This window comes from Triticum aestivum, unplaced genomic scaffold (genome assembly GCF_018294505.1).
Source record: "Triticum aestivum cultivar Chinese Spring unplaced genomic scaffold, IWGSC CS RefSeq v2.1 scaffold142950, whole genome shotgun sequence".
Lineage (NCBI taxonomy): Eukaryota > Viridiplantae > Streptophyta > Magnoliopsida > Poales > Poaceae > Triticum > Triticum aestivum.
In genome coordinates this window covers 1-10988 of record NW_025226540.1, presented here as the reverse complement: position 1 = coordinate 10988, position 10988 = coordinate 1, and the positions used below count along the sequence as shown (strand labels likewise).

Below are 10988 nucleotides of genomic sequence, written 5' to 3'. Positions count from 1 at the left end.
CTTCTGCCTCTTTGCCTCTTTACCCCTATCAATTCTCATAGCGCCGATTCAGAGGTTTTCCGCCACACGAAAGGGGAAAGCCCCCCGTGACGAGCCAGGGCCTCTTCTGCCAAAGAAGAGGCTGGCCCACTGCCGCGACATGGTCGCGAGACCGGAGGTGGTGGGGCCTTGGTATGAGCAGCCTCCTCCTGGGTATCCGCTGCCTCTGTACGCCCAAGTCGAGGGCTCCGGAGGGAGAGGCGGCGCCCAGCGCCTTCCATGCCGCGGCAGTGGTCGCCGCGCCATGACGGCGCGCGCCGTCACCCTAGGAACTCACGTCAAGGGCTCCTCGTGCGAGCTCGTGATGTGGGCGGCAATGCCTCCGCGCACCTGGGTTCGCTTCCCGTAGTTCTTCTCCGCCAAGGTGCCGCCGAGAGGTCCCCTCGAGCTACGGCTGCAGCATGCCGACTGTGATGCCCCAGCGGCCGAAGTGGAGATTGAAGTCGTCTCCCCAGGTAAGATCTTCATGACCCGCGACTGGGGCGAGGTGGCTCGTGTCTGCCGGACGAAAGGCTCCCTCGCTATCCACTTCGAGTACGATGGCGCCTCCACGATGCTCTTCAAGGTCTTCGACGAGGAAGGCAGTCGCCTGGAGTGCTGCCCCGGAGGGGGCCGTCGGGATGGCGCCGCGACAGGGGCCAGGCCAGCCGCTGGCCTCACTAGCAGCTCTTCCGGTAGCGGCAGCGCTTGGGAGTCCAGCAACTCTCCCAAGCTCTACGGGACTCCGGAGACAAGCGACGACAGCTACATGCCCCTGAGATCTCGTCGTGCCCGGAGCAAAGCCTCGGCGCCCGGGCGCCGTCATCGCTGATCTGGATAGGGTTGGAGCTGGCCTCCGTGGCCCACTGTTGATGATGGCGTCAGCGCGCGTAGATAGGGCTCCTAGCAATCCTCTCCTTTTGTTCCCTGTGAGGAATCGAGTCGAACCCCGTGGGGCGTGTGTAAAGGGTCTGTAATGCCTTTTGTTGATATCATCCTAATTATGTAGATTTACGAATGCGGGTTTTGCTTCGGCTCAGTCTCTCCCTTTCCCACTTCGCGGTAGCTTGGTGCTCTACGGCGATAGGTCCCGGTCCCCAGGCAAGCTGCAGCCATCGCTCGTATGCCAGGTCGTGATGTCGTGGTCAAGGCCAGGAGGTGAGTGGCCCGAGGTCCAGTAGGAGCTCCTGAGGCGCGATGCTCAAGAGGTCCCCTTTAGTGTGCAAGCAGCCACCGAGAGGTAGGAAAGGGAGGCGGCGTTGCCGTAACAAAGCTGCAACGAGTGAGGGTCCTATGCCATTTGATTAATCTGGGCGTGAAACTTATCTCGGCAATCCAGAGTCGATTCCTTGTACCGCGCCAGACTCGTGCGTCGTCAGCCGCAGTGCAGCTAGGTTAGGCCCGTGCGGGTCTCCCCCTCTTCCCCATGCTCTCCTAGGTGCTCTACATTTTTTTTGACCAGGAACAGTAGGAAAGGCTCCTACTGTGTAACTATATTATAATAATAAGTAAGTTGTACAATGGGTATTTACATGATGGGGGGAGATACAATTTGCCAACTTTGTGGCAAGTAGCACTAAGAAAAACAGAGAGAAACCACTAAAAGGAGTGCACAAGGTTCAACACAAGGAGCCTATGCTCCTCCTTGACTCTATGTTGAAGAAGCCCAAAATCTCTCTTGAATCTGTCTAGCCAGGAGGTTAGTGATGGTGTTATTGCTCGAAAATGCTTGTTATTCCTCTCCTTCCAAATACTCCAGGCTGCCACAATGAATTTCTCAAGGAACGATGGGGTGGGATGAGAGTTTCTGTGATCTTCAACAACTTGTATTCGGCCAAGGAAAGGTTCCCAATTAAACCCAAGTTTGGCCCAACAAAGTTTACTGAAAGTGCATGTGAAGATCATGTGTTCCACTGTTTCCTCAATGTTCAAACCACATAGGAGGCAATTGTGGTCATCTCCTATGTTGTAGTGCCTCCGTTTCAACATGTTCCTTGTATTGAGCATGTCATGGAAGAGCAACCAAGCAAAGACTTTCAACTTCATCGTGCATTTTGAATCCCAAATCCATCCAAATATCTGCTGCACTTGGACATCTTTGAAGAAGAATTTGTAGTAGTCCGTTGATTTGTAGATGGTTTTACCCCACGTGTAGTGCCAAATATCCGTGGATGCCGAGGATGGTTGTAGATGAGCCGTAATTGTCTGCAAGTCTCTAACCTCCCCAAGGGCTTGAGGGGTCAAGGGCAGGTGGAATGTTTCTTCCAGCGAAGTTATTCCCAGGAACTTTTTGACCGAAACATCCTCATCGAGAGAGTGAGAGAAGGCCCTAGGATGGGAGTCTTGAAGAATTTGCCCTGAGCACAGATCTTTCCAAAACAAAGCCATGGTGCCACACACAATATTGATTTGAGAAATCCCACGAAACTTAGGTGCTCTACGTCCTTAGGTCCCAGCCCTCGAGCGAGCTCAGCCGCCACTGGTATGCCAGGTCGCGATGCCGTGGTCAAGGCCAGGGGGTGAGGGCTGGATAGCCAGTAAGAGCTCCTGAGTCACGATGCTCAGGAGCCCCCCTTTTAACGCGCGAGCGATTTACGTGGGAAAAAGGGAGAGCGCCTGTGGTACCGCCTATTGCCGCCCTCAGGAGGTTCCTGCAAGTTAGCACAAGATGGGGCGCGAATGGCGGCCACGCCTGCCGGTTTGCCACTAGCCGTTTCCGCAAGGAGAGGAGGGCACTTAGGGCTTGGTGAGTTGACGTGCACGGGCGTGCCGCGAGCCAGAGCTCGACCCGCTCAGATTTGTCAGCGTTACAGGGATGGACCCGAGCACAAGCGCCATGCCAGCATGAGTAATCCTCGTTGCAGGATGAGCGAGGGGCCGATCGGCGATAGGCGCGGCCGCGGTAAGTGACAGTCAAGTAGGTGATAACCATAATAACTCATGAGGTGGTGCGAGCTAACTTAGATAAATGCGAGAATGATACAGGCCACTGGGATGGACCTAAGTGTCTTGGGGATGATGCAGCCCGAGGGGCGCCCCCAGCAAAGTAAGCTAAAGATGTAAAAGGATGCATGTCGCAGGGACAGGCCCGTGCGACCTGGGAATAATGCAGCCCGAGGGGCGCTCCCAGCTGAATAAACTTGGAAAATGTAACCTGGTTCCGTTGTCGAAGGAGAGTTGGGGTAGCTGAAGACACGTGACAAAGGGGTCGCTCCTCATGAGCCGCCTAGACCCTGAGCCTCGGGAGGCTCTGGGGGCTCGGGCGGTTCCTTGAGGACCGTCTCCATCTCCACTAGGACTGCATGATGTCTGGCTTCCTGAGCAGTCAGGATGCTCTGTAGGTGACGTTGGTAGGCCGCCACCATGTTCGGCAAGCCGAATGGCATGCAGAGGTAGTTGTGAGGTGGACCCTCACAACAACCAATGCGCGAAGGCCAGAAGCGCTCCTGAGACGCGGCTCTGTTGAGCCCTGGGATGTCGATGCAGACGCATAGCCCGCCGTCCTCGCCGGGATGGGGAGCTACGCCAGGTGGGCGGTGGTCGCCGCGCATGGCTCTCGCTTCTTGAAGCTCCTGGGTGGCCTTGTCGATGAACTCCTGAGCACCAGGCGCTCCTTGCCTAGTGCCCTCTTGAGGGAAACGTGCCGCAAAGCACGCCTCCATGTGGCGCCCGAGCGCCTCCCTCGTGATGTTGGCTAGGTCTGAGGCCCTCCAGAAGAGAGCCCCCGAGCCTTGCCCGAGGAGGGCACCGGGCGCACCTTCCTATGCGAGGGAGGGAGGCGCCCCAGACATGGGCGCCGATCCTGAGGTGGCGTGGCTGGAGACGCCGCCCTCCTGAGGCCCGGTGCAGAGCAGCTTCTTCTTCTTCTTGGGGATGGCCTCAGGAGGGTACTGCGCGCCTTCGTTGTCGGGGTCTTCGATTGCTGCGGCTTGAAAGGCGCGCTCGACGGAGCACATCGCATCTCTTTCTTCGCAGGGGACTGTGATGATCCCGCCGCTTCCTTGCATCTTGAGGACGTTGTAACCGTGGTGGGTCACGACCATGAACTTGGCCAGGGCTAGATACCCGAGGATGGCGTTGTACGGTAGGCGGATGTGGGCGACATCAAAGTCGATGAGCTCGATGCGGTAGTTGTCGCGCTGGCCGAAGGTGACAGGGAGGCAGACTTGCCCTATTGGAGTGGTGGAGCCGTCAGTAACTCCTGAGAAGGTCTTGGTAGGCTATAGCTAATCGTATGGCACTTGGAGACTGTCGAATGTCTCGACGGACAGGATGTTAAGCCTTGCGCCGCCGTCGATGAGGGTCTTGGTGACTTGGACGTTGCTGATGATGGGTGAGCAGAGCATCGGGAGGGCGCCAGTGGCGGCTGCGCATTTGAGCTGATCTGCCGAGATGAAGGTGATGGTGCACTTGGACCACCTGAGCGGGTGTGTGGCCTCGAGCCTGGGAAGAGCCGCGTTCACCCCGCGGGCAAACTGCTTAAAGAGGCATTGGGATGCTGGGGCCTGAGCTCCGCCCAAGATGCAGGCGATAGCACGCGGCTCCTGGAAGCCCCCAGCCCCCTCGTCCTGATGATGGTCGGTGTTCCTCCTTGGCAGCAGCAGTGGATGAAGGCATGCATTACCCTAAGGGCGGTCCTCGTGAGGCTGGTCCCTCCATGCGCCCTCACGTGGCTGGTCCTGCCAGCGATCCTCACGAGGCCAGTCGCGCCACTCCTGGCGGGGGCCGCGATCGTCCCAGCGTCCTGCGCCTCGTCCTCCTCCTCGGCCGTAGCCCCGGTCGTTGCGCTCGGGGCATCGACCGAAGCGTCCATCTCGAATAGCCCCGAGCTCTTGACAATCGTTGGTGTTGTGGATGTGCACGTTGTGGAAGGCACGGAATGGGCGGCTGCTCTTGGATGACTCGGGGTGGTCTCGGCTGCGCTTCGTGTCTGGCTCGGCCGCGAGCACGGCCACTCCCTTGCGCTTCACGTCCTTGGCCTTGGCTTTCTTCTCCTCCGGATAGACTACAGGGAGCTCGAGGAGGGAAAGGCGCCCCTCCTCAGCTCTTGCGCACTTGGTCGCCATGTTGAACAGCTCCAGGGTCGTGCATAACTCCTCGTGGATGGCGAGCTCCTCCTTCATCTTGACATCGTGAACACCATCTGAGAACGCGCAAATGATGGCCTCATCCGTCACCTTGGGGATCTTGAGGCGAACGTTGTTGAAGCGCTGGATGTACTTTTGCAGGGTCTCCCCTGGCTGCTGCTTGATGCGGCGTAGGTCACCCGCAGCCGGCGGGCGGTCGCGAGTGCCCTGGAAGTTGACGATGAATCGGTCGCGCATCTCACCAGGTGGAGATCGATCCTGAGGGCAGATTCAGGAGCCACGAGCGAGCTCCGTCCTTGAGAGCCATGGGGAACCAGTTCGCCATGACTTTTTCGTCGCCGTTGGCTGCTTCGATGCTCAGCTCGTAGAGCTACAGGAACTCCGCGGGATCGGGGATGCCGTCGTAGTGAGGAGGCAGGTCAGGCTTGAACTTGCCCGACCAGACGATGTTGCGCAGCTCCGGAGTGAAGGCACGGTAGCCAGCCGTGGCCACCGGAGCCCTCTGGAGAGGTGGAGCCTGCCCTTGATGTCTGCGCGCCGCCAGCGCAGGTGACACGCGGTCTTGTCGTGGCGGCGCCGGGAGCGCGGGGGGCGATTTCTCGGGGCCGAGGGACTTCTTGACAGCTTCCTTCTTCTCGCGCGGGCACCCGGGGCGGCGGGTCGCGCCGGGGTGCCGCGCACCTTGGCGCTAGGGCTTCGTCTTTGTGCGGAGGTGGCGGAGGTGCTTCGTGGGCTACTTCGCCCGCTGCTCGAGAAGGGCGAGGTAGCGAGAGCGAGGGACAGGCGAGCCCCCAGCAGCGTTGACGAGTTCGGTGATGCGGTACAGCCAGTCCTCATAGAGGTCGTCGATCGGGCGGTAGCGCAGGAGCTCGTGTGCCATGAGCAGCGCGGCTTGTGCGTCGGTGGGTGCGCGTCGAGCGTGGGACGACCAGCCTGTCGGAGTCAGCGACGGGGTGGCGGTGTGGCCGTCCCGCTGCACAGAGGGGTGCAGCAAGGACGCTTGCTGCTCGTTTCTTGCCGGGCCAGTGACGGCGTTGCCGACGGGTGACGGCGAACGACGGGGAGGTCCGCCGACATGAGCTGTCGGAGCGACGCGGGTGGCGAGGGCGGCCCAGCGCTCGGCGCGGGCTCGACGTGCGTCCGACATGGATGCGGTGGAGCGACAAAACATGGATCGGCGGAAGGAAAGCTTCAACGCACCCAACCCTGGCGCGCCAAATGTCAGATTCTGGGTTCCGGCAAAACCCTTAAGGTTCGAACTCTTGGGTGTGCAAGAAGATCTCTCTCTTCCCTAGCTCAAACCCTCACCGCGATCTCAAGGCTTAGCGCGTCGAACCCGAAGTACAAGGGACACAAGATTTATACTGGTTCGGGCCACCGATATGGTGTAATACCCTACTCTAGTGTGTGATGGTGGATTGCCTCTTGGGCGGAGGACGAACAGTAAAGGAAAGAACAGCCTCCTGAGGAGAGGTGTTCTTATGCTCGGTGAGCTAGTGAGTGTGAGGGTGGAATGAATGGAATCGATCCCCCTTCACATGGTGGTGGCTAGTCCTATCTATAGAGGCCCTGGTCCTCTCGCCAAATATTGAGCGGGAAGGGATCCAACAATGGCCAAATTTGAAGGAGGACAACTAGTACAAGTTATTGTGACTAAAGGTGGTCTTCGCCTACCAAAGGCTCTGGTGATGACGCCGTCTTGGGATCCACGACGACCTCCATCCTGCCGTCCTGCTGGTCTTGGTCTCGTTGCACCAATATGGAAACCTCTGCTGGACGCCTCAGTACTCCTCGCCTGCGCCTGCCTCTTTAGCACCAAAAAGGAAACGAGGACACTACGCGCGCTGGCGCCCGCCTGGCCTTGGTCGTCATGGCTTGCGTCACGGGAACCTCGCGAGGTGCCCCTCACCTTGATCTCTCCGCCCCTCGCGAGCCAACCTAGTGAGGACGCCCCTGAGGAGGTCTTGCGTCGTCCGCCTCGCGAGGCAAGGCCCCTCGCGAGGGTCTTGAGGGTTTGTTGGTGAAGACGGGTCGTACCAGGCCGCTGGTGAGCCACATTGTGGACCGCAGGCAGGCAAGTCTGGGGACCCCCGTTCCCAGGACGCCGATAGTTTCTCTCTCAAAAAATGTATGGTGAAAGTGTAGGCAAGTTTTGATGGCTCTCTCACAAATGGAGAAGGGGTGGAGGGGTATATATAGCCTCCACAAAAAACCGATCTGTTGTACACATTTGACTCATCTCAGTGAGACCGAATGGTTAAACTCGTTGGCGCCGATCAATTCAACTCGGTGGGACCGATTAGAACAACTCGGTTGGACCGATGTGCTAGGGCTTAGGGCAAACATTATCTCGGTGGCGTCGATTGCATCAACTCGACAGGACTGAAGTGAAGCAATAAGCAATAGAGAATCTGTCAAGCCAACTTGGTGAGACCAAAATAAATGCAACAAGTCACACACCGTTGGCAAGGCCATCTCGGTGAGACCGGGATCTGTATCGATGAGACCGAAATAAATGCAACAAGTCACAGACTGCTGATAAGGCCATCTCAGTGAGACCGGAATCCGTATCGGTGAGACCGAACTGTTAGGGTTTCTGGCAGTGGCTATGTCATATGAACTCGGTGGCTTTGGATAGAAAGAATCTATGGGCTGAGTTGGAGTTTAGGTTTTGGACATATTTGGATGGAGAAAGTGGCTGAGAGTTTTGGAGCAATATCACTTAGCATTTGAGTAAGTAGACCATTAAGCAACACATCATCCTCTTTTAATAGTATTGACTTTTCTATGGACTCAATATGATCTTGGATCATCAAAATAGAAATGAAGAGTCTTGAGTTTTTGCCAATCTTTATCCTTAACATTTCGAAGGCGGTTCCACATCCTCTTGTCTTTGTCGCATCATTGTTGAACTTGTCTGAAATACACTAGATAGAACCATTAGTCTAACAAAAAATATGTTGACATTAATTATCAAAATCACCCAGAAAGCACACGTGCTTTCAACTTCCGATCTATTAATCTCCAATTATGATAGTACACGAACATCAGAAATAATAAAAATTATATCTACATTTATAGACCACCTAACAACGATTATAAGAACTGAAGCGAGCTGAAGAAAACATTAAAAAAAATCCACTAAAAACGATAAGTCTCACACTCTCGTCCAGAGTCGCACTCACTAGTGGGCCCGGGAAAATCTGGGAACACCACCTGCTAACGCCACGTGTTCTTGTGGGCCCTCAACCAACGGACCAAGCCCCTACCCTCATCCCCGGGAGCGCCGCAGTACTCTTCCCGCCACTCCTATCTTCTCCCCCAGGAAAAATAAATAAAACCTCGCTGAGTGGTAGTATTTACGGAAATGCCATGGCCGGCCTTCCTGGTGGTGGCCGCGAAGCTCATCGTCCTTGCGGCGGCCGCCGCGACGGCGGCAAACGCGGCCTCCTACGCGCGGTTCCGGAGGCGCCACCTCCGCCGCATCCGCAGCCCCATCGACGAGTCGGCCGACCCCGTCGCCGATTTCCGCTCCCTGCCCTCCTCCGCTGCCGCAGCAGGTCCGCGTTCCTGCCGGTTCTCTCTACTGAACCATTTTAATATCTGCCTCCTGAGAAAGGCGCTACGTTGATGCGATTTGGTTATATGTAACGATGAATTTGGTGGATTATCGATGTCGTCTTATGGTGACTGCTCCGTCTGAAACAGGGATGCTTGTAGTATTGCCATAGATGGCGTTTCATTGTTCTGTAACTCTGTAACTATTTTCTCTCCGTCTGATTAATCAATGAAATGCGGCCCTAGGGCAAAACTTTCGTCAAAAATGTCGTTGTATGGTTCGCCAATTCATTGTCTATTTTTCTTTCGGAAAAGGTCCAATTCATTATCTGCCAATCCATTTTTGAAAATTGTGGTGCTGTGGGGTGTGGCTGATCAGATTTTGCCGTTGTCATGCAGTACTGTATTTGTGGATCTTCGCTGGCACAGTTTTGTTCACACTTTGGGAAAAAAATCGAAATAGACGAAAACCCATGCTTCACATTTTGTTTAGCATACTTGTAGCATCAAAAATCCCTGATGGAGCTTCAAATTGTTTGCAGAGGATGATGATTTTTTCTTCGGGTTAGCGACGGCGCCTGCGCATGTTGAAGACAGGCTGGACGATGCTTGGCTTCAGTTTGCGACAGAACAATCCGTTGATGACAAGGAGTCCATGCGCAACCAGAAACAAGTCGATGCAGTGATGGCCTCTGCTGGTGGTGATGGAGGCTCTCAGCCATCTTCTAGGCTAAGAGGGGACGAAAAGGGTACCGATGGAGAGAAAAGGAAGCCTCTTAGGGTAGCCATGGAGGCTATGCTCAGAGGATTTGAAAAGTTTTCTGAGGGTGAAGAATCTAGTGGTGGAGATAACTGCAGCCACAATGTTGCTGCTTGGCACAATGTTCCATGCCCGTAAGTACATCTATGTTCATGGCAAAACGGTTTCTGAATGAAGAGATAGTTTAGTTCGGTTTTGTAATCCAAGACCTCTTTTTTATGATAAGAAGCCCAGGGGCGGACCTAGGGGAAAAGGTTATTGGATGTACGTGTAGACATCAAAGATGTGTAGATTCCAAAAAAATACTATGCATAACAGTGATACTTTAACAATTAACAGTACACCATAATTAGATAGATATAGTAGTGTAAATGATTAGTTACCAAAATAAAGAGTTTACTTGAAATGAATCATTAATCGACGTACAAAATTGAAAAATAATAAAATATCAGACTCCAACAGCGAAATAGAACGCCTTCTCTGTTCTCACTTCTACAGAACAAAGACGGCCTGACGATGCTGCAAAAAAACAAAGAGCAACGCAAAGATTGGGATCAGTTTCTAGCATAAGGGGGAATCCTGTCTTTGGATGCCTGGGCTATCTAGCCCGCGTTCCCTGGCCAAGCTGCTGCTAGCTAGACCCCGCGGCTTCTGTTGGCTGGGCCTGCCTGGCTGGCCAGTGTTTAGCTATTTGGATCAGGGATGTCACACACATATGGACTATATGTATATGTTAACTAGCATTTGTACCCAATGTCCTGTGCACCTGGTCGGATTTATGTGGGTACGCCCCTATAGAAACCGCCCACTAATTAAGAAAGTACTTCAGTTTGCCTTAACTGGCTGACAATCTTCTCATGTTATTGCCTTTTTCCTACTTTAGATACCAGTTCCATTTGTAAATACGGTGCCAAGAGAAGAGCATAAGTGCATATTTACAGTTATCTATTTATGATAATTCTTCATGTTACTATTGATCTTTTTATTCAGTCCAATTATCTGGGTGATGCTGTTTCACAGGCAGTGTTGTGCCTAAAATGTTGCTTATGTGAAATGAACTCTCACATGTCTGTGAACTCAATCTATTTCTTCAGGCAAGAGAGGCTTAAATTTTGGTCCGATCCTGATACTGAGTTGAAACTTGCTAAGGAAACCGGCATTAGTGTTTTCCGCATGGGCGTAGACTGGACAAGAATAATGCCTAAGGAACCAACTGAAGATTTCAAGAGCTCGGTAAGTTGATGCATGGGAGCATGATTATGAACTTCATATGCCTCCCAAAACATTACATTGTTTCTTTCCTTTGTAGCATGCAAATCTCTGTATTGCTGAAACAAAGACATACATTGTGTATTTTCTAGGTTAATTTTGCAGCACTTGAGCGGTATAGATGGATCATTCAAAGAGTTCATGAGCATGGGATGAAAGTAATGCTTACCCTATTTCATCACTCACTTCCACCTTGGGCTGGGGAATATGGTGGATGGAGGATGGAAAAAACTGCTAATTATTTCATGGATTTTGTAAGGTACTCTTCTCTGGCAGTCAAACTGGTCAAACAGATA

The 10988-nt window shown here is 53.9% G+C and overlaps 1 protein-coding gene across 1 annotated transcript; it reads left to right on the top strand.

Moving 5' to 3' along the window:
* Positions 1–8391: 8391 nt before the first annotated feature.
* On the top strand, positions 8392–10951 carry LOC123172616 (beta-glucosidase-like SFR2, chloroplastic; the record flags this gene model as incomplete). Its single annotated transcript, XM_044589567.1, is given in 4 exon segments — positions 8392–8665; positions 9206–9557; positions 10518–10656; positions 10785–10951. Coding segments are annotated over 4 exon segments (851 nt in total), but the record flags the coding sequence as incomplete, so codon positions are not given.
* Positions 10952–10988: the final 37 nt, after the last annotated feature.